Raw genomic sequence first — 19322 nt, 5'->3', positions numbered from 1 at the left:
ACGGATCTTTCCAAAAAATATCTCAAGACAACAAACTGCAGTGCACCCACAGCTTACACTGCTTCCAACTGTGGCTTACTTAAAAACCATCTTTTAAGATGGTGTCCTCTTTGTAAGGCATGGGTGAGGACCAAGAAATTGGTCCTAAAACCCGTTTTATTTCCTTTTTTCTATTACTTTTGCATTGTGATTATTGTATTGAAGTGTTTGTTGGGGAATCACACTCCCTTCTCATGTATCATCTTTTCCTTTTTTAATGAAATTTGCTAATTTCTTATACAAAAAAGAAAAAAAGAAAAAGAAATGGGTGGACATTTTTTTTTTTTTGAAAATGAACTTCTGTATTCATTACTGTAATCAAACAAGATCACTCATTACAAGTTCTCTCTTTCTCAATGATATTCCTAATACAATTTGGTATCTCTTCTATCCAAACTAAATCTGTGTCTAGATGTAAAGCTTCCTTTGCTAAAGTGTGTGCTACCTCATTTGCATTTCTGTACACAAACTCTACACTCCAGTCTTTCCACAGGCACAGTAACTTCTTAGCAGCTTCAACAATGCTCCCATATACCGATCTATCCTCTTCATGGCTATTCACTGCCTTTACTATCAGTTGAGCATCCCCTTCAAAGATCATTCTCTCCATCTTCAAATCCCTGCATATTTCCATTGCCTTCCACAAAGCATAGCTTTCAGCAACTGCTGGGTGATCGACATTACTCTGTTGGCCTTCAACTGCAACCAACGGTTCCCCTTCTTCATCTCTAATTATAACTCCTAACCCTATCTTCCTTCCTTTTAGATCCATTGCTGCATCCCAATTGACCTTGACATAGTTCTCTCTTGGTCTCTTCCATGCTTGATTCCTTCTCTCTGAATTGTTGCCTTGTCTATTTACTAGCAGCTTCTGTTGTGCCATTTGAAAATCATGAAGACCTTCCTTTGCTGTTCTTAGCACTTGACTAGGACTTTTGAACAAACCTTCATAACAATATTCATTTCTCCTCAGCCAAAGACACCTCATTACAGTAGCTATCTCACCCAACTCAGTTTTATCCACCTTTCCCAGTAGCTTCTCCCACAGAGACAACAAATCTCCTTCATCCTTTCTCCACTTTTGAATTGGAATGCTGAAAACAGACCAAACATCACTAGCAGCTGGGCACTGCCATAAAACATGCAAAACAGTTTCCTCCTCCTGTTTGCAAATAGGACAAATTGATTCATCAGTAATTTTCCTGAGTAGCAGATTCCTTCTAGTGGCTAGTGTCTCATTTCCTGCTCTCCACATGAAATGTTTGACTTTCCCTGGAACCTTCAGATCCCAAATACTTCTCCATCTTTTGTCCACTTCTCCTTCACCTGATGTTTCACCTAATATAGCCATTTTTCTGTTAAACTCTAACAAATAAGCACTCTTCACTGAAAATTGGCCTTTTTCATCATGACTCCAAATCAGCTTGTCTTCCACAATCATTTTACCTAAGGGAATACTGCAAATTAATACAGCTTCTTCCTTATTAAAAATACTTTCAATTAACGACTCATTCTACTCTCCACTACCCTTCATAAGATCACAAACTCTTGCCTCATGGTCCAAAACTGAAATTGGAGATTGAATGCTGAAAGTAACAGGAGTAGGTAGCCATTTTTGCCCCCAGATCTTGATATTTTTTCCATCACCCACCCTCCATCTAAATCCCTCTTTCAACAGGTCCACTGCATTCCAAACACTTCGCCAAATAAGAGATGGACTATGACCCAGTTTTGCTTCTAGGAATGTGGCAGATCTGAAATATTTCTCTTTAAAAATCTTGGCAACCATGCTATTTGGGTTTTGGATAAACCTCCAAATGGGTGGACACTTGACCTAGTGAAAAAGAAAGCAAAGTGCTATCATCCAGCTTAGATGGCAATATTGTTTCCACAAGAATTGCAAGAAGTTTGTAGGCTGTGATGTAAATTAACTTCTCAACTACTTTCTATCAACTTCTTTTTTTCCTTCTAGTACCTCTTGGGGTCATTTCTTATCACGTGTACCCTGCAAAAAGCAAAATGAACTCAGCTAGATTTTTCGGAATAATAATTCTTTTGCCTTGATTACCACAACAAATCCATTTTCTAGGAAGAATATAGAAAGTATATGCCCAAGTCTTCAAAAAATATACTGCACGAACAAGAGACTGCTATTCTATCACAATGCAGAGCGAGTGGCAGCGGGACTATAGATGTTTCCTTTGCAGTACAAGGGGCGATTATGAATGGTTATCTGCACGATTGAAACAAATTTAAATCCAATAAACCGATCTCCATCAATGTCTCTCGTGGTTAATCTTTCCAGGAAGGATCGCCTTTCTATATCTTAAAGCACTGCCTACCATTATTCTTTGTTTTTATCCCATTTGCATAATCTGCACCATTTTTATGCCCGCTAAGGTAGTTGCAGTCTACTCTCCCTCCAAACGGAGAAAATGGTACGGATCAATCAAGATGAAGCACACACGGGCTATGCTCCCCCCAAAAGGAAAAGAACCAAAGAAAAAAACAAACAGATTATGCAGCTTATCTTTATTTCTACTTGCTCTGTTTACAATTTTAAACTGATTATAACTACAGGTACAATCTTTTATAATGCGCAGATGGCAGTTGCTGTTAGACCACATGGCAGTACCAGAACAAAGTGGAGAAATTGTATTCATCAGAGTAGAGCATTCAGGAAGCTGTAATCCAAACCAAGGTGAAGCTATGACAGCATTCATAGGAGTACATGAAGCCCAAGCCAAAAACTTAAAAAATATCATAATAGGGGGAGACTCCGAGAGAACCGTATCAGCGTTACAAGAAGATTAAAAGTCTTCAAGACTGGATTCTAGAGGGCACTATAAGAGACATGAAATTAATGCTAGAGAAATTTGAGAGCTGGAAAGCAAAAAAAATATATCATTCTCCGAATCGATGCGCATACAATTGCGCAATGGGCAGCTTCCAAAAATGTTTATGGAATCATACCCTTGATCAAAATCCAACCATGTCTACTGGATTTTCACAGCGGCAAGGATTCTCCTCACTTTGTAATTAATCATTGTTAAGTAGACCTCGAGTTTTGTGTTCTTTTGTAATTTTTATTAAGACCTTGGTTATCAATGAAGTTTATTTCTCTTGAGAAAAAATAAAATAATGCGCAAAACGCACTAGAGAATGTGCGAACTACATGCCTCTGCACTTTAACAAGCTGGTTCCTGCTCGTGTCATGAAGTGGGGCTCTACTTGCAAAGATCATTTGACCATCAACCATTGAAAAAAAGGTGAGATTAGATCAGAACATGTTTGCTATGCAAATAAGGGTAATGCCAGAAATCACAAGAGACAGCACCAACCGCTTAATCCTCATGCTGGAAGAAGTGCAATTTCGAAAATTATTGGGTCTTTATACAAAGGATGTACATTGCTCTACTCAAATATCAAGTTAAATAAAATTTTCGATGTGAAAATCTCACCAGGCACTTTACAGGTGGTGGTCAACAGTTTTTTTCTCTTTCTGTGCATCGTTCATTCTTCATGCCTTTCAGATTAAAATAAGTACTCATAGTACATTAAGAACAGAGCATCTGGGATATCCCTAGGTAGGTCCTTTATGTAAAGATTGAAGCGCAAAATATCCTCCTTTAACACAGTTTGAGTGTCAACCACATCGCCACTGCATGTCAGAACCCACAAGTCTCCTGAATTCACTCTCTTTAAACTTCCACGGCAAAAAGGGCAAGATTCTGACCTTGTATTCCTATAACATATAGAAAAGAAAAGCAAAGGTACCAACTGTTAATAATTAGGGCTTCACTTTGTCATCACAAATCAACATGGAGCTAATTGAAAATGAGAGGATGAAAATTATAAGATCATAAATACCAGTCACGGTAACAGTTGATGCACATGGCATGGCAGCAGTTTGGCACAACCATTTTAGTGCAAGACTCCAAGCAGATCCCACACTCATCTTCTCTCTCCAAGTCGACATCTGGAATCATTCTCTTCTTTTCCAATTTCTTCCTCACTACCATCTGAATGGAGCTACCTTCCTCTTGAGTAACATCCAACTCTGACAAGTCACCATTGAGACGCTGAAGAGATGGTAATATAACAGCTGCAGTTACAGTGAAGTCTGTTCAGGATGCATCATAAACAAGAGATATAGTGAAGAAAGAAGTCTGTTCAGGAAGATTATGCAATTCCCTTTATAAGTGGTAAAAAAACAGCATATTAATATTAAAATCATTCTAAAAAATTCACACGTAATTTCTAAAAACACATAGGTGTCTTTGAAACGAACAATTTGGAAGAAACATCAATTGTAAGAACAATAGAACTCATATCATAGCATCAAACTAATACAAAGGTTCAATTATAAATTCTTGAAATTTTTTTAAGTGATGCAATAATTATTAAAACGCACAGGGGTTGCAACGCTTGTATAAATTCAAAGAAATCCTTAAAGGATGCTAGTAAATGTGACAGTAAAAAAGAACTAATTCAAATTTGAGCAGACAAATGCAGCAGTTTTCTACCATGTATGCTTTGCATGGGTCCTTATTACAAATCATGGTAGAAAAAGGAAAAGGAATTGACTATAATTTACATACCGTAGAATTCTGTAACGGTAGCTCTCCTTCCACATGAAGAGATATTTGGCTTACCATCAGAACGCACCTAAAAAATGATTTTAAAAAAATATGCAAAATTTAAGGAAAAAAAAACAAATTTACATTATATATATTTATACACAAGCGTGTGTGTATGTGCGTAGAACCATCTAATTGGCAGTAGTAATGTATAAACAGGGAAGTGGAAATTAACCTTATATACAATTATGTGAAAAAGGTTTAAATAACTTGAAAGTAGACAAGTACATGAGCAATCCATCCACTGAAGCAAAAACAGTAAAATGGGTGCCAAATGATTGTAGACCAATTTCATTTGAAGGCAGGCACCGCCTTTGCCTCTTGGAATAGAAGCTGCCCTGCATTAATAATGAAATTCAAACCAATCAAAGACCATGTTAATTGACCAACCATATCTTGGTCTACTAATTCAATAATGTATTCTTGAGAAATTGCAAATTCAGAATAGTATCATAACAAAGAACAATAAATCTGCACAATGAAAAGAAGAAATGAGGTCATGATTTCCACCTTCTTCATGATACAACTTTTAAATGTGAAATGGGTTTGGGCGTACGCTTCATGCAGCAATTGCCATCACAGATTTTTGCAGACCTAAACCATTGTCTACAGAGACCAACCACTTGTGACCAGAAAGAAAATAATTTACAATAAATCTAAGCGGAGCCAAACCTTCTTCACAATAATAAACAGAAGAATTAAACATTTTCTTGTAGGCATGCCAGTTATTTTCATAAAGGTTGAAATCCGCAGATTCACACAACACAAAAAGCATGGCTAATAGGAATAACGAACAGGCATGAGACACACATTCGACGTATACTCAAATTGACTCAATTTTGATCCAAAAATGCATTAAATGTGTGTGGCAATTCCGTATCACTAAGAAAAGGGAAAATAGAAAGTCCAAAACGAAAGGAACGAAGGGGCCAAAAAAATATATTAAAGTGTGACCTATTAAAGATTTCCTGATTATCCGATCTTCTCAAAGTGTCAGCCTCGATAGTGTAGAGTGTTTTTCTTTTCTTTTTTTTAAAAAAAGTAATATATAATGGAAGATTGAACCAACATCAAACCACAAAATCTCATTAGCACCCAGAACAATCCCCACTTGCAAATCGAACTAAGAAACCACCGGCAGAGAGAGAGAGAGAGAGAGAGAGAGAGAGAGAGAGAGAGAACTTACAGCATATTGGCATGCTGAATATCAGCCTCCAGAACCTTAAGGGAATCTTGGTAAGAGGGTTTAGCAGCAAGTTGATGATAGTTATCAAACATTTCGGTCACTCTCTTGTTCCACTCTTTTTCTCTCACCAAAGGACTCCAATCCTTGTTAGGATTTTGGGATATATGAAAGCAGCAGTGAAGGTGAAGATGAACAGAGAGAGAGAGAGAGAGAGACCCAGAAAGTGGTGGGTCCCGTGTACCACAAACACTAAAGTAGAATTATTGGACGTTTGAACTAACAAAAGAGGCCCCAAAGAAAATTCTTTGAAGGAGTCTCCGAAGTGTGTGTTGGGTTGGTTGGGTGTGGCAGCCTGTTATCAAAACCTAACCTTCATCAAACATCAGAGAGACGCAGATTATTTTGTTCTTCTTCTTTTGTTTTATTTGAAATTTGATTCTTTGTTCGTTACATTTCTCCGTATTTATTGTATTTATCCTATCAAAATTAAAGTTTTTGACTTTCAAACGTTGCCCTTTGACTGCTTTTTTAAGGTTGCTTTGGAAAAGTCGTTATATCCTTCCAATCAAAACACTCCTATCGTAATTGTAACCCTCAAATTCTACAAAATTATGCAGTTATTATATTTCCCATATGGGAAAAAAAAATGTAATCTTTTTATTTGATTAAATTAATGGGATGAGATGGTGCAAGTCCCACTTTTAAGGTCAGCTGCGGCGGGATCAAGAGCCTCCAGAGGTTCGGGATTTAGAATTTAGATTAATAGATGAGTAGTAATACACACTACACTCTTTACAATATTTTTCATAATACATAATATAAAATATGTTGTAAAAAATATTTTGTGTTTATTATATCTTTTTTTTTTAGGGAGGAGAGGGTGGTTTTGGGGCTCCATGGCCTTTGAGAAGGAGGCTTTGGGCTTTTTGGCAGAGCTCATTCAACTTGTAATTCCAATTGGCTCTAAAGAAGGGATAGATTAGGAGTGTCAATATATGAGACGACTCGTTAACATAATATAAATACGATACGATAAAAGTGGATTAGGATTTAGCTTTAACATGTTTGGGTCAAAACGGGTTGACCCGTTAAGAAAGTTAAAATTACAATTATACTATTATACCTAAAAGTAAATTATTAGGATTTTAATTTTGATATTTTTATTGTTTGGATTGTAATTTTAGACTTGTAGTTAGTTTTATATTTTTTTTATAGATATTGTAATTTTAATATTTATATAAAATTATACCAAACATAATTAAATTAAACAGGTTAATTTTGGGTTTGTTTAACTCATTTACATAAACGGGTCAAAACAAGTTGGTACGACACGACCCGTTATGTTAATAGGTCGTGTTAGGGTTTAACATTTTAACATCATAAGCTTAACGGATCGGATTAAGGTTGACCCATATAATATAATATACATGTCTTGACACAATCCATCAACAAGATTTGATACCCCTAGGGTAGATCATAGTGAAAATTCTAAATAAAATGGAGAAAATAGTTTAGGAAACTTTTAGTTATGGAAAACAATAATAAGCCATGTAAGTCTAAGAGAAACCAAAGCCGAACCCAAGTATCAAAGAGTGAGGCTTGAATGTACGCGGCATGCATGTAGTGTGGACTGGGTCGTGGCTTAACGTGCAGAAGTGAAATGGGTCATCAGTAGTTGAGAGTTTTACGTCATGTTTATTTCCGTAGTTATGCTTTGTTTTTATGTATATTTGCATGCTCTGCTTTTACGTGTGTTTGAGTTCCAATTGTTAACTACTAGTTCCTCTTTTATTTCGATATTCTTGTACGTGACTTTGCTTATTTAAGCAGTCAAAAGTTATCAATGAAAGGCATCAAAAATCATATTTATCCAAACTATGCGATACTTTCTCACCCAAAGAGAAAACAATTCACTTTAGCATCTGAATATCTGTGTTGGGACCTATCATTGGCCTTAGACCCAGGTTATTTATGGGAACCAATAAAGAACGTATTGAGCATTTGGAGGCTGGGCTCGGTGGAGTTCAAGATGGGTTATACAGGATGGAGCTCGGCATGGCTGACAGGCTTCGTCATGTGGAAGAAACTCTCAACCGTCTCTCCGATGTTTTGCTTGCAAACCAGGAGAACCCCAACCATGGCAACTATCATCGAGAAGGCAACAATGGAGGACGGCTGGTTGTATCCTCCAAAACAATGAAGCTTAAATTTCCTTGATTCTCAGGAGATGATCCGATAGAGTGGTTCAATCGTGTGAACTAATTTTTTGAGTTCCAAAATACCTTCGAGACCCAGAAGGTTTTGTTGGCCTCCTACCACTTGGAAGGATAGGCCAATCAACGGTGGCAGTGGATTCGCAAGACATTTCGAGATAAAGGATGTGATCTTTCTTGGGCAAATTTTGAAGAGGAACTCTAGGCCCGTTTTGGGCCTTCGGAGTGCGAAGATTTTGACGAGACACTTTTATGAATTAGACAGGCAGGTTCTCTACGTGATTACCAGTGTGAATTCGAACGTTTGGGCAACAAGGTACGAGGATGGACTTAGAAGGCACCGGTTGGGACATTTATGGGTGGTCTGAAGTCAGAAATTTCGAATGGTATCCAAATGTTTAAACCCCAGACGTTAAAGGAGGTAATCAGCTTCGCGCAAATGAAAAATGATCAACTATCGAGACAAGGGACATGTGTACATCCTCCACCACCAATGAGAGCCTCGTTAGATCTTCTACCAGCAACTCGAGCATCACCAGCCGCACCTACAGCTCCTGTTCGACGACTAACTTGGGATGAAATGCAGCAGAGGTGAGCTCAAGGTCTATGTTTTAATTGTAATGAGCATTTTACTGTGGTTCACCGGTGTCAAGGGTCACAACTACTCATGCTGGAAGGATACGATGGCAACGACAACATTATCTGTGAAGATGTCACCGAAGAGCCACCAACTGAGGAGGGATGTTTTGTTCGAAATCGGCGATATGGTACTTTTGAAGCTGCACCTATACCAATAGCGAACGACCTTCCAATGGGTCCAGGTCCACCAACAATTGGCTAGACGAAAAAGCTGCTGCAAATGTTCCCAACTGTGGACCTTGAGGACAAGATCCACTTAATATGGGGAGTATTGACAAGCCACGTAAGTCTAAGAGAAACCAAAGCCGAACCCAAGTATCAAAGAGTGATGCTTGAATGTGCGCGGCATGCAAGTAGCGTGGACTGGGTCATGGCTTAATGTGCAGAAGTGGAATGGGTCATCAGTAGTTGACAGTTTTACGTTATGTTTATTTTCGTAGTTATGCTCTGTTTTTATGTAGATTTGCATGCTCTATTTTTATGTGTATTTGAGTTCCAGTTGTTAGCTACTAGTTCTCCTTTTATTTCGATATTCTTGTACGGGGCTTTGCTTATTTAAATAGCCAAAAATTATCAATGAAAGACATCAAAAATCATATTTATCCAAACTGTGCGGTACTTTCTCACCCGAGAAGAAAACAATTCACTTTAGCATTTGTATAACTGTGTTGGGACCTATCATACAATTCCTATATGGTTTAAAATACTACGCATGGGGTATATCATGTTTTAAAAAAATAGACTATCCAAATCTAATGAGGTACATACTAACAACTTTTTGGTTCTTTGGCCTTTGGTCATGAGCTTTGAGTTCAGAATTTTCAAAATTTTATGTTGGTCTTTTGACTTGAATAAATATTAAAGTTGTGAAATTGGTTGCTTATTTGATAGACTTTGTGTGATCTAATCACCCAATTTGCCTGATGAATCTCAATGTATTGCTAGTTGAAAATCTTCTTATTCTTGTTTCTCCCTCGAAGAGTATTGACAATGATCTAACAAAAGACAAAAGTGAGATTTGCCTAAAACCACGTGATTCATCTTTTACTTTTGTCATCCTAGGTATTATCCCGTATTGAATTATTTATTTATTAGATAAAATAATAATAAAATATTATTTTTTTAATAATAATATTTTTTTATAAATTTATTTTTATATTTTATAATTATATTAATCATATATTAATTAATAATTTTTCTAGACTTCAAAAGCATATTCACAAGAGAAATAAAATTGGAGTAATTGGAGGGAGACATATTTGGAATAAAATAATTATTTGTCTATGAACAGTACAACGCCAAATATGACCCTCTGTTTAGATTTACTGTAACTCAACGGTTGATCTTCTTCCTTTTAATTACTTTAATGCAGCAATTGACTCTTTTGATTGTGAAATTATTTTATTTTATTTTATTTTATCTCATATTATTATTATAATTTTTTTAAATTTTTAAATAATTATAATATTAAAAAATAATATTACAATAACCACGAGGCAATGAGGCATATTTTTGAATTGAATGCCAGTGCTCTTAACAATCGAGGTAGATGTTGAATAAGTTGGTGAACACTCTGAAGGAACCCAAAAGCTTATCAATCTTTCCATCTTCCTGTCTCTTCATTTCATTGAAAAGCAATGGCAGTGATCGAAGAGGAAACCTTTATCGAGAACAGTACCGGGAAAAAAATCCCGCCATAAAAGGAAACCTTGAAAGCTACAGAGTTGAAACTCGAGTGTCTTTTGGGAATTGGCATGGGGGCCTCCGTGGTGTAATTCCAACAGACGCTTTCACGTAAACGAAGCAGAGGAGCAAATTCCTGCATACCCCGAGAGCAATTAAAGTAATCACATCTGCTTCTCGTTTTCTTTTGTCTTTCTTTATCGTCTGATTGGGGTTTCAACTAAAAATTTTGGCGTGAAGTCGAGTGTTTCATCAATCATATTCGTGGGCTTTATAGCGGAAATGTGCTTAAAACTAGTTAATGTGGTTCGTTGTTGGACTCTGAAAATCGACTAGAGTCGGTCACAATCACAAAGAGCGCGACTTTAAACCCAAGTTTCATTTTTTTGTATTGCACATATTATTTCTCAAGATTACAATCTAATATAGTGCGTTTAAATTTGCCTTTTTTGTGAAAGAATGTCTCTTTAAACTTGATTAATATTTTTTGATCGAGTTTGAGTTTTTATTCTTTATGGTACTGTTTAGGTGATAAATCTCTCTGGTCCATGAGGTAGAGTATCTTAATGCATTGACTTTAGGTTTTTTCTGCTGGTATTTTATAGTTGCAAAAGTCTTAGGTAGTTTTTAGAACTTGAACTTTGCAGGTATTATGTGGAAGCATCATACTTTTTGCCTTTGATCTGTTATTTGATGGTGGAATTGTGATTCATTTAGCGATTATTTATCATATTCAACTGCAGTGTAGCTTACAAAAAATTCAGCCCCTGCAATGGTAGTAAGGCACCGTTACCAATATCCTTGAAGCATAGGAACTCTCTACACGACAGAACTGATAATGTTCTGTCACTGATCTCTATTGGCATACGCTCTTCTTCCCCTCCTTAGTTGAGACACATGCTACACATCGCATATAGTGACAATATATGGTTGGGAACGGATTCAGTATATACTTTGCCAGCACGTGTTTCTTATTTTCTACGTGAAGCATATGGCATTTGTATTTTTTTTAATCCTTTTCTGCATCTCATTAGCCATTAGCTTGGTAGCTTGATTTGTATAACCTGTAAATGGTGTTGGATCAAATGGCATCGTATCAATCGATAAAAAACCAGGGTTGACTCAAGTAACCATAGCTGGCCCCCCTAAAGGCAACATTCTTTGTATGGACAGCTTCCTTGAGGAATCCTCATGTTAGACAACTTAAATCTGTCATGAATTGGTGTTGTCTTTGCGTGCGGGGGCCGGGGGGGGGGGGGGGGGGGGGGGGGGGGGGGGGGGGGGGGGGGGGGGGGGGGGGGGCACTTCCTAAATTGCAGCAATATGGAAGATGGTTCCAATTTTCCTATGGTGGTGTCTTTTGAGGGAGAGGAATGAGAAAAGCTTTGAAGATCATGAGCATTCAATGGATGAGCTTAGAACTTTCTTTTTTTAACACTTTTGTTCCATTGGTCAATTGTAATTGATTTTAATGGCATGAACATTCATGAAATTCTTGTATCACCATAATATCATGCATAGGCATTGGAGCATTGCTCTTGTATATGTCCCGTGTACTTGGCTCTTGCCTATTCTTATGATAAATAAAATATTGTTTACCAATAAAAAAAAGCATGAAGTTCCAGCTTTGGGAAGTGTTAGATATTGGGGCTTATAAATACACTAGTGTGGTCTTTTCAAGATGCAATCTACTGGTATCATAAACTGGTTACTTATATTAAATAGATTCCCTGGTCTGTCAATTCTGTAATCTATGTTCATGTTAACTATGGTTGCATGATTGCCAATATGCCACTAAAGGCTTTTCCTCGTATCAATTTTCCAAATTTTCCTTGGTGAGGATTTCTTGGTTTGTGTTTCCCTTCTTCCAAATCAATTTTCTTTCCTTGTCAAAACAAAATAAGTTTTTCAGTGGAGCAAGTGGCCAGGAAAGTAGGGGCAATGGGTTGCAAGGCAGAAGCTTGTAAGGAGTGCACCCAGAAATGTTTGCTGGTTCATCAGAGGAAGAAAAACTCAACGATTGGAGCTACCGCTTTTTTCAAAGTCATGATTGGCCATCAGTTTTCAAAAGTCTTGGTATGGTAGCATTTGGTTATTTTCCTCTATCTAAGCCACTGTATATGTTAATTGCTTTCGCTTTTACCTTCATTACAGCATGAGTATGCTTGCTTTCGTTGTGCTGCTTGCATTTTTTTGTAGGGTTACTATGACTGACCTGCAGCTTACTTAGTAGTGTTCTTTCCAGTCATGATTGATGATCAGTTTTTGAAAATCTTGGTACAGTAGAATTTGGGTTTTTTCCTCTATATGAGCCACTCTATAGGTTTATTGTTGCGTCTATGCATTGTGGATTTTTTCATTCTATTGTTTGATTCTTGTCTGAAATTTTGATTTGTATCGACAGCTGCTTGAAACTAAGAATCATAATTTTTATACGTGAGAGGCCTGTCTTGCTGCATTTAAAGTTCTTGATGTGATTAAGATGATCCATTATTCCCATGAATGCAGTCTGATCAATAATACACTCCTAATTTTCTATGATAATAAACATGTAAGGGTTGGCTCAAGTCGTAAGAGCGTTGGTCTTGGTGGTATGCTCCCTCCATATCTAAGGTTCAAACCTTTCGATGCAAACAATTTCTAGGGGCCATTGGGCTGGGGGTATTTCCCCTTGAATTACCCGAGGTGCACTTGCGGAAAATTCCTTGTTGAGGGCCTGTGCACGCCCAAGATTAGTTGGGACTTTGTTCTGGGCACCCGGTGCCAATCAAAAATCAAAACTTTCTATGATAAGTTCGTTATTGGGTTGTTCTATGGAGAGGTTTATCCCATCCAGTAACTTTGTGGGTCTGATCCTATTGACTTAGTAGCCACTAACTCCCTGCCCTCTCTCCCTTTCTTCTCTTTGAGTTGCAAAGAGCCAATCTTTTTTTTCCTAAATGTTATTTTTTTAAGGCAGCAAGGTACTTTATTTTCATTTTACTTTCTGTTTCCTTTCAATTTATCTTATGTTTTGTGGTTGCATCCTGTTGAAATTTCTTGAATGATGCCTTTCAAAAATATTCATAGTTCCTTATTTATCCTTTATTCCAAGTGCATCATACTGTAAATTTGTGTATTTTTTTTTTCAATTTTTTATTTTATTTTATTTTGTTCTCTGGATTTGGGTTGAAGGTAAGTATTTCTATCAGTAATTTGGGTACAATGGTTGAACTCCACCTTCCTTTCTGTCAAAAGGACTACAGTGCTGTCAAAAGCATGATTAATAATGCAAAAATGCAAGAACCTTATTCATAGAGACTTAACTTTTGATATGTTTTCTATAGCATATACCTTTATTTATTTATTTCTCTAAAATTGATTTGGGGTCTAAACAGGCTTCTCTGAGACTCTGACATGCTTTAGAACTTTGTCTTCCTAGTGATGCTTAGTTCTTTACTCCAATGAACTACTTTTATGTCCTTTCTAAGCTATCATTCCATTGCAGTTTTTGCCTCCAAAGTTTGCTGCTACGGTATCATCATTGGTTGATCAAGAAACCTTTCTTGAGGACTCAAGTGGGCGGCAATGGAATGTAGCATTATCAAATCTTAATGGTTCACTCGCTTTTGAACGAGGATGGGGTTCCTTTGCATTAGACCATGGGCTGGAGGTTGGAAATTTTTTGGTGTTTGATTATGTTATGGGATCAGGCTTTGTTGTTAAGATTTTCAATACAACTGGGTGTGAAAAAGTAGATTTTCCTGAGAACAGTAATGTGAAGAAAAGAGCTAGTATTAATGGGAATTCAGCTTCCAAACATGACCAATGCCACAAAAATGAAGGTTCGATGAATAAACAAGCTTCAAGCACCTCTGCTATGTCTTTGTCAGAAGCAGTAATACATCAAAGCCAATGTGAACCGAATGATGTGGAAGAAATACTAAGAGCCCCTGAAGATATGCTGCATTGTGATAGTAGCAATGGAGGGGCCAAACATTTGTCCAAAGCAGAATATACTGAAGAGCCATTTTACCTAATCAACCGAGACTTGCGAGACAACCAAGGGTATGACAGAAATCCTGTGTTTGACTTGTTTAACTTTGAAACGTGGAACAACTCAGGTGCTGATGTTACCAGCAAAGCTGCAGTCAAAGATGGAAGGTTTCCTTATGATACTGATATATCACTGAACTCTCAAATGAAAACCTGCTTTGTTGTCAAAGACCCAGCGGCCAAAGGGATAGTGAGTGGAGTAGCAGCTACAGATGCTTTGGACTTTGAAACGATTGAGAAAAGTCATTGCTCCAAAGAAATCAGTAAGAAGGCATCCGCTTCTGGTAAAAATTCTTGCAAAAATACGAGGTCTGCGCATCTCTTGACCACATCTGCCATGAGACTTGAAGGAAATAAGGAGAACATCTCTGACATACCAATTAAAGGAATTACAAAGTGCCAAATTGCAGAGGGATCAGGGGCTGCAGTGTCAAGTTAGTTGCTTCTAATTGTTCTCTTGTGGAGATTTATTGCTATCATGCTTGTTTTATTGTTTCATTTATGCTCTGTTCCTTCATTTTATTTGTTTTGTACTAGGAGACCTCTCAGAGTCAATGTCAGAAAACAATCAGGTGGCCTTGTCCCCTAAGGAGAATACTTCACTCATTGACGGTTTTTCAAGTGCTAAACAGGAATTTAAGGGGATGTCTGAGCTTGTGGATGTTCCCGTTACCTCTGAAATGCATGACTATCAGACTCGTTTGTGTACTTCACAATTGCTGTATTCTAAGTTTCTAACCATGCTTGTTGGGGCAATGTTAATGGTGGTCGTTCAATAGATTCCGTTTGATACGTAAACCAATTGTTTGCTAAGTTTAACAGTGAAATTAATGGAAATATCAAATAATTTAAGAAGTGCCTCTGAACATGACTTCAGATTTATGCAGTCATTAGAAGATAATTCAAGAAACATGTGGTCTAGGACTCAAGTTTCATTATTGTTAATTAAGCAGTCACTGCCTGTTTTAAAGCTAAGTGTATGTATTGGCATGCTCATCCCTTTCTTTTTCGTTTCAAATACAGCGAATGATTCAAAGATGATCAATCAAGGTCACAGTCCAAGTTCTGATATGATTGCAAGAGAGAAATATCGAGTGGCAAAAGTTGAACTTGTTGACTCAGTTGGAACTTCCTCAACATATACAGCCTGTCTCTCCTGTTTGGTGGCCAAAGAAAGCCAATGTTTTCTTGTAAGTTCTCCTTAGCCTATTAAGTTATCATTTTTTGGAGTCTTGTATTTTATTCAATAAAAAATAATTTTACTTTTCAAAAAAGAAATTATTTTTTGCAGTCTTTAATATCAACCACAAATTTCTCTCAATCAACAATATTGTTTCATGTTGCAGTAGCGATGTGGTTATTAATTCCTCAATAATGTCATTCCATTTGCTGGTGAGAGTGCACCATGCAATTGTATCCTTTTATGTTATTCCTTATACTAGTTTGACAGAACCATGTAATGGATAAATGAAATGGTCAAAAGACTTATTTGGTGGCACAGTATCTCGAAATTAATTTGGAAGATTTAAAAGCTAGATTTTATTCCATGGCATTGATTGTAGAGTCTGTGTCTGTGGATGTATTTGTTTACTTATAGAGTAGTATATAGTTTAACATATATGTACAAATGTATCTCTATTTGTTTGTGTATTGTGTGTTCTATTACTGATTTAAGTTATATCAAGTATAAATTGATTTGGTGTAATAATTGAAAATAAAATAGAGTCTACATTTATAAATGGAAAAATTTAGGCCGGTGTGAAAAATACAACCTCCGCATTGTTGACTTGGTATGATTTGATTTACAAGAGAAGTTTAAAAATCAAATTTCTCGCTAATCAAAACTTGCCATGTAAATGGTGTGGAATATTCACTTCCACACCAACTTGCAAATAGAAGAACTCTTATAAATGAAGGGATGGGAGTGACCTAGCCCTTTTACCTTGTTTTATAGGTCTTCCCCGAAACTCCCCATTAACCAAGGTCAACATGCTGAAAGTGTATAAATGAAGCCGACCATTAATGACTAGTTCGAATGTAAAGTGAGGAAATGTTGAATGTTCATGTGAGTCTGGGGATGAGTTGGGATTCATTGCATTTCCTGATTAGCATGATTGTTCTAGTAGATGAGTTGTGCTTGACTTAGGTTCCTCAACCATATGAGAACGTGATTTGCTACATGGGAGTTGGGGTTGGATTTTTTTCTCCATTCTGACTTCTTTCACCTCCTTCAATGCAGGAGTTGCCCACATGTCTGCCATCTTCTTATCATGGAAAAGGAAGAATGGAAAGGAGGGTCGTGTTCCTGCAAGATCCAGCAATGAGACTATGGCCAGTCCTCTACCATGAGAGGTCTGGTTTCACAATTTTGACGAGTGGATGGGAAGCTTTTAGCAAGGCGAATGGCATTCAACCTGGAGATGAGTGTGTTTTTGGGGTTGAGAGGGCCTCGGAGGGTATATATGGTGTCCGAATTGCCCGAAAGTAAAGAAAGCTGGAGTTGATTCAAGCTTCATATTCTATATAAATGGAGACTAGTATTTTGTGAGGAACTCCTGTAATTAGAAACGTGTTTTGGGAATGCGTGGATCCAGAATTTGATCAATGTTTAGTTCACCAGTCATATATGAGTAGTAGCCTTACCTTTGATGTAATTGGATCTTGTATATACGTTTCTCAGATCTTTCTATGATGCGTCTGGAGCAAAAGCTCAATTGACAATGCAATATTTTAGTCAAACCTCAGCAGCCTTGAGGTTGTTTTTCCATGGCAATTATTTTTTAACGATAATTGATGTAAGACACAAAGAAATTACACAACAGTAAATTCACAAACTGATGTGGCTTAATGTGATATAGCAGATTATAAAGTTACTTTTATCGTAAAGTAGATTTAACGGATCTCATAAAACCATATCAATTTGTGGGTTTACTTTGTATAATCTCTTTATATATGTGCAGTTCTCTTGATGTAAATAAAAAAAATAATACGTAGTTTTTTTATATCAAATCAAGGATGATGATAAATAGTGTTTATCCTTCTTTTTTTTCTGATCTAACTGGCATAAAAAACAGTATACCTTATAAATTTGCTACCTTGGTGACAAAAATGCCAAGTAGCCAAGTCAAAATCAAGTCTTCTTATTGGGTTATTGATAAACTCACTAAGGTAGATATAGTACTCAGCTGTTGCAAACAAGAGTTATCAGCTGAAAATTATGGGGGAGAGGAGAGGAGGAGGTGGAAATGCAGGGCCAAAGTGGCGGTTAAGAAGGATGTAGGAGAGTCAGTTATGGGGGGTAAACGTAAATTGAGAAGTGAGAAACCAGAAGATGGCAGCAAGGGAGAATTGAAAAAAGGAAAAGTACACATGGAAAATGGGGCTTCAAAAAATGATGCGATTTTGGTGGAGGCTGCAAGTCAGCCCCACCAACAACAATGAAAATTCTCAGTTGGAATTGCTAGGGGCTTGGAAACCCTCGGACAGTTCAAAACCTTCTCCTGTTGGTGAAGGACAAGAAACCCAATATAGTCTTCTTGATGAAAACTAAACTAGCTGCTTGTAATGTTGAGGGAATTAGGAGGAGATTGGGATGGGAATGATGCTTTGTTGTTGATTCGCTGGGGAGAAAAGGGGGTTTGGCATTGCTGTGGTGCAGGGAAAAGGATGTGAGATACTCAATTACTCTCAACACCATATCAATGCTATGGTCATGTGTGAAGAGAAGAAGATGCCGTGGCTGCTCACTGGGTTCTACGGACATCCTGAGGTTAGTAAAAGGAGAAACACATGGAATTTATTGTCTTTATTAAATTCTTCTAGCGATATGTTATGGTGTGTAATAGGAGATTTTAATGAGATTTTGTGTCAAAATGAAAAAATGGGTGGCAGACCTAGGCCAGAGGCTCAGATGGTTGATTTTAGGAAAGTCTTGGAAGATAATAGTCTTTTTGACTTGGGGTGGAAGGGTAACAAATACACATGGAGTAACAAGCATATGGATAGCACCTTTACCAAGAAGAGACTTGACAGGGCTGTTGCTAACCTCCAATGGTCTGAAACTTTTTGTGATAGAGTGGTGGAAGCACTGACAGTAGCTCAATCAGACCATATGGCTTTAATGCTTGATTTGAGACAACAATATTATGTGAATAAGAAGAAAAGAAGGGTGTTTAGATTTGAAGCAAAATGGATAAGAGATGAGGAGGGAGTTTGTGTGATAGAAAGGGCGTGGAGGAGGACTGAATTAGATCCAAATCCAGTTAGGAATATCCAAAGAAAGCTGAATGGGTGTAAAGGAGATTTAATTAGATGGAGTAAATCAAAAGATAAAGAGGTTGTTTTGTTGCTGAACCAGAAAACTGAAAGGTTGAAAAGAGAACAAGAAAATGAAGGGCCACATAATGCTGAACTAATTAGATTGTTACAAGAGGAGATGGGGTCTGTATTGGAACAAGAAGATCTAAAATGGCGACAAAGAGCTAAGAAAACATGGTATCAATTGGGTAAAAAAACACAAAATTTTTCCACTCATGTACTACTCAAAGGAGAAAAAAGAATCAGATAAAGGAGATTAGAAATGCTGATGGGAGCATGGTGACAGATAAAGAAGGGATTGAAGAGGTTTTTTATGATTACTTCAGGTCAATTTTCTGCTTAACATAACCAACTTCAGAAGCTATTGAGGAGTGTCTGAAGGAGATAGAATCGAGAGTAATTGAGGAGATGAATATAGAGCTACAGAAGGAATTTACAAAGCCTGAGGTGGAGGAAGCACTGAAACATATGGGATCTCCGAAATCCCCGGGTCCTGACGGTTATGGCGCTTGTTTTTATCAAGCCTATTGGAGCACAGTGGGGGAGGAGGTAAGTAGGGCTGTGTTGAAT

At 37.2% G+C, this 19322-nt stretch overlaps 2 protein-coding genes across 7 annotated transcripts; one reads left to right on the top strand and one right to left on the bottom strand.

Moving 5' to 3' along the window:
- Window positions 1-190: 190 nt before the first annotated feature.
- On the top strand, window positions 191-17179 carry LOC121234901 (B3 domain-containing protein Os01g0905400-like). Of its 6 annotated transcripts, XM_041131042.1 has the most exons (9): window positions 191-203; window positions 9534-9554; window positions 10371-10560; window positions 10678-10776; window positions 12305-12476; window positions 13888-14869; window positions 14973-15140; window positions 15459-15625; window positions 16675-17179. In XM_041131042.1, the coding sequence occupies exons 5-9, from the start codon at window positions 12342-12344 to the stop codon at window positions 16921-16923; spliced, it is 1701 nt and encodes a 566-aa protein (XP_040986976.1). In that variant the 5' UTR covers window positions 191-203; window positions 9534-9554; window positions 10371-10560; window positions 10678-10776; window positions 12305-12341; the 3' UTR covers window positions 16924-17179. The 6 variants fall into 6 exon arrangements, with proteins under 6 accessions (XP_040986976.1, XP_040986975.1, XP_040986973.1 ...); XM_041131041.1 differs by lacking the exon at window positions 10678-10776; XM_041131039.1 differs by having other exon boundaries at window positions 10371-10776; window positions 12313-12476.
- Window positions 3378-6298, bottom strand: LOC121234903 (E3 ubiquitin-protein ligase AIRP2-like). The gene is made up of 5 exons (XM_041131046.1): window positions 5866-6298; window positions 4855-5017; window positions 4641-4707; window positions 3910-4144; window positions 3378-3784 (listed from the first exon to the last, which is right to left on the bottom strand). The coding sequence occupies exons 1-5, from the start codon at window positions 5955-5957 to the stop codon at window positions 3574-3576; spliced, it is 768 nt and encodes a 255-aa protein (XP_040986980.1). The 5' UTR covers window positions 5958-6298; the 3' UTR covers window positions 3378-3573.
- Window positions 17180-19322: the final 2143 nt, after the last annotated feature.

This window comes from Juglans microcarpa x Juglans regia, chromosome 6D (genome assembly GCF_004785595.1).
Source record: "Juglans microcarpa x Juglans regia isolate MS1-56 chromosome 6D, Jm3101_v1.0, whole genome shotgun sequence".
Classification (NCBI taxonomy): Eukaryota; Viridiplantae; Streptophyta; class Magnoliopsida; order Fagales; family Juglandaceae; genus Juglans; species Juglans microcarpa x Juglans regia.
Note: the sequence above shows the minus strand (reverse complement) of the source record. Positions and strands in the feature narration are given on the sequence as shown.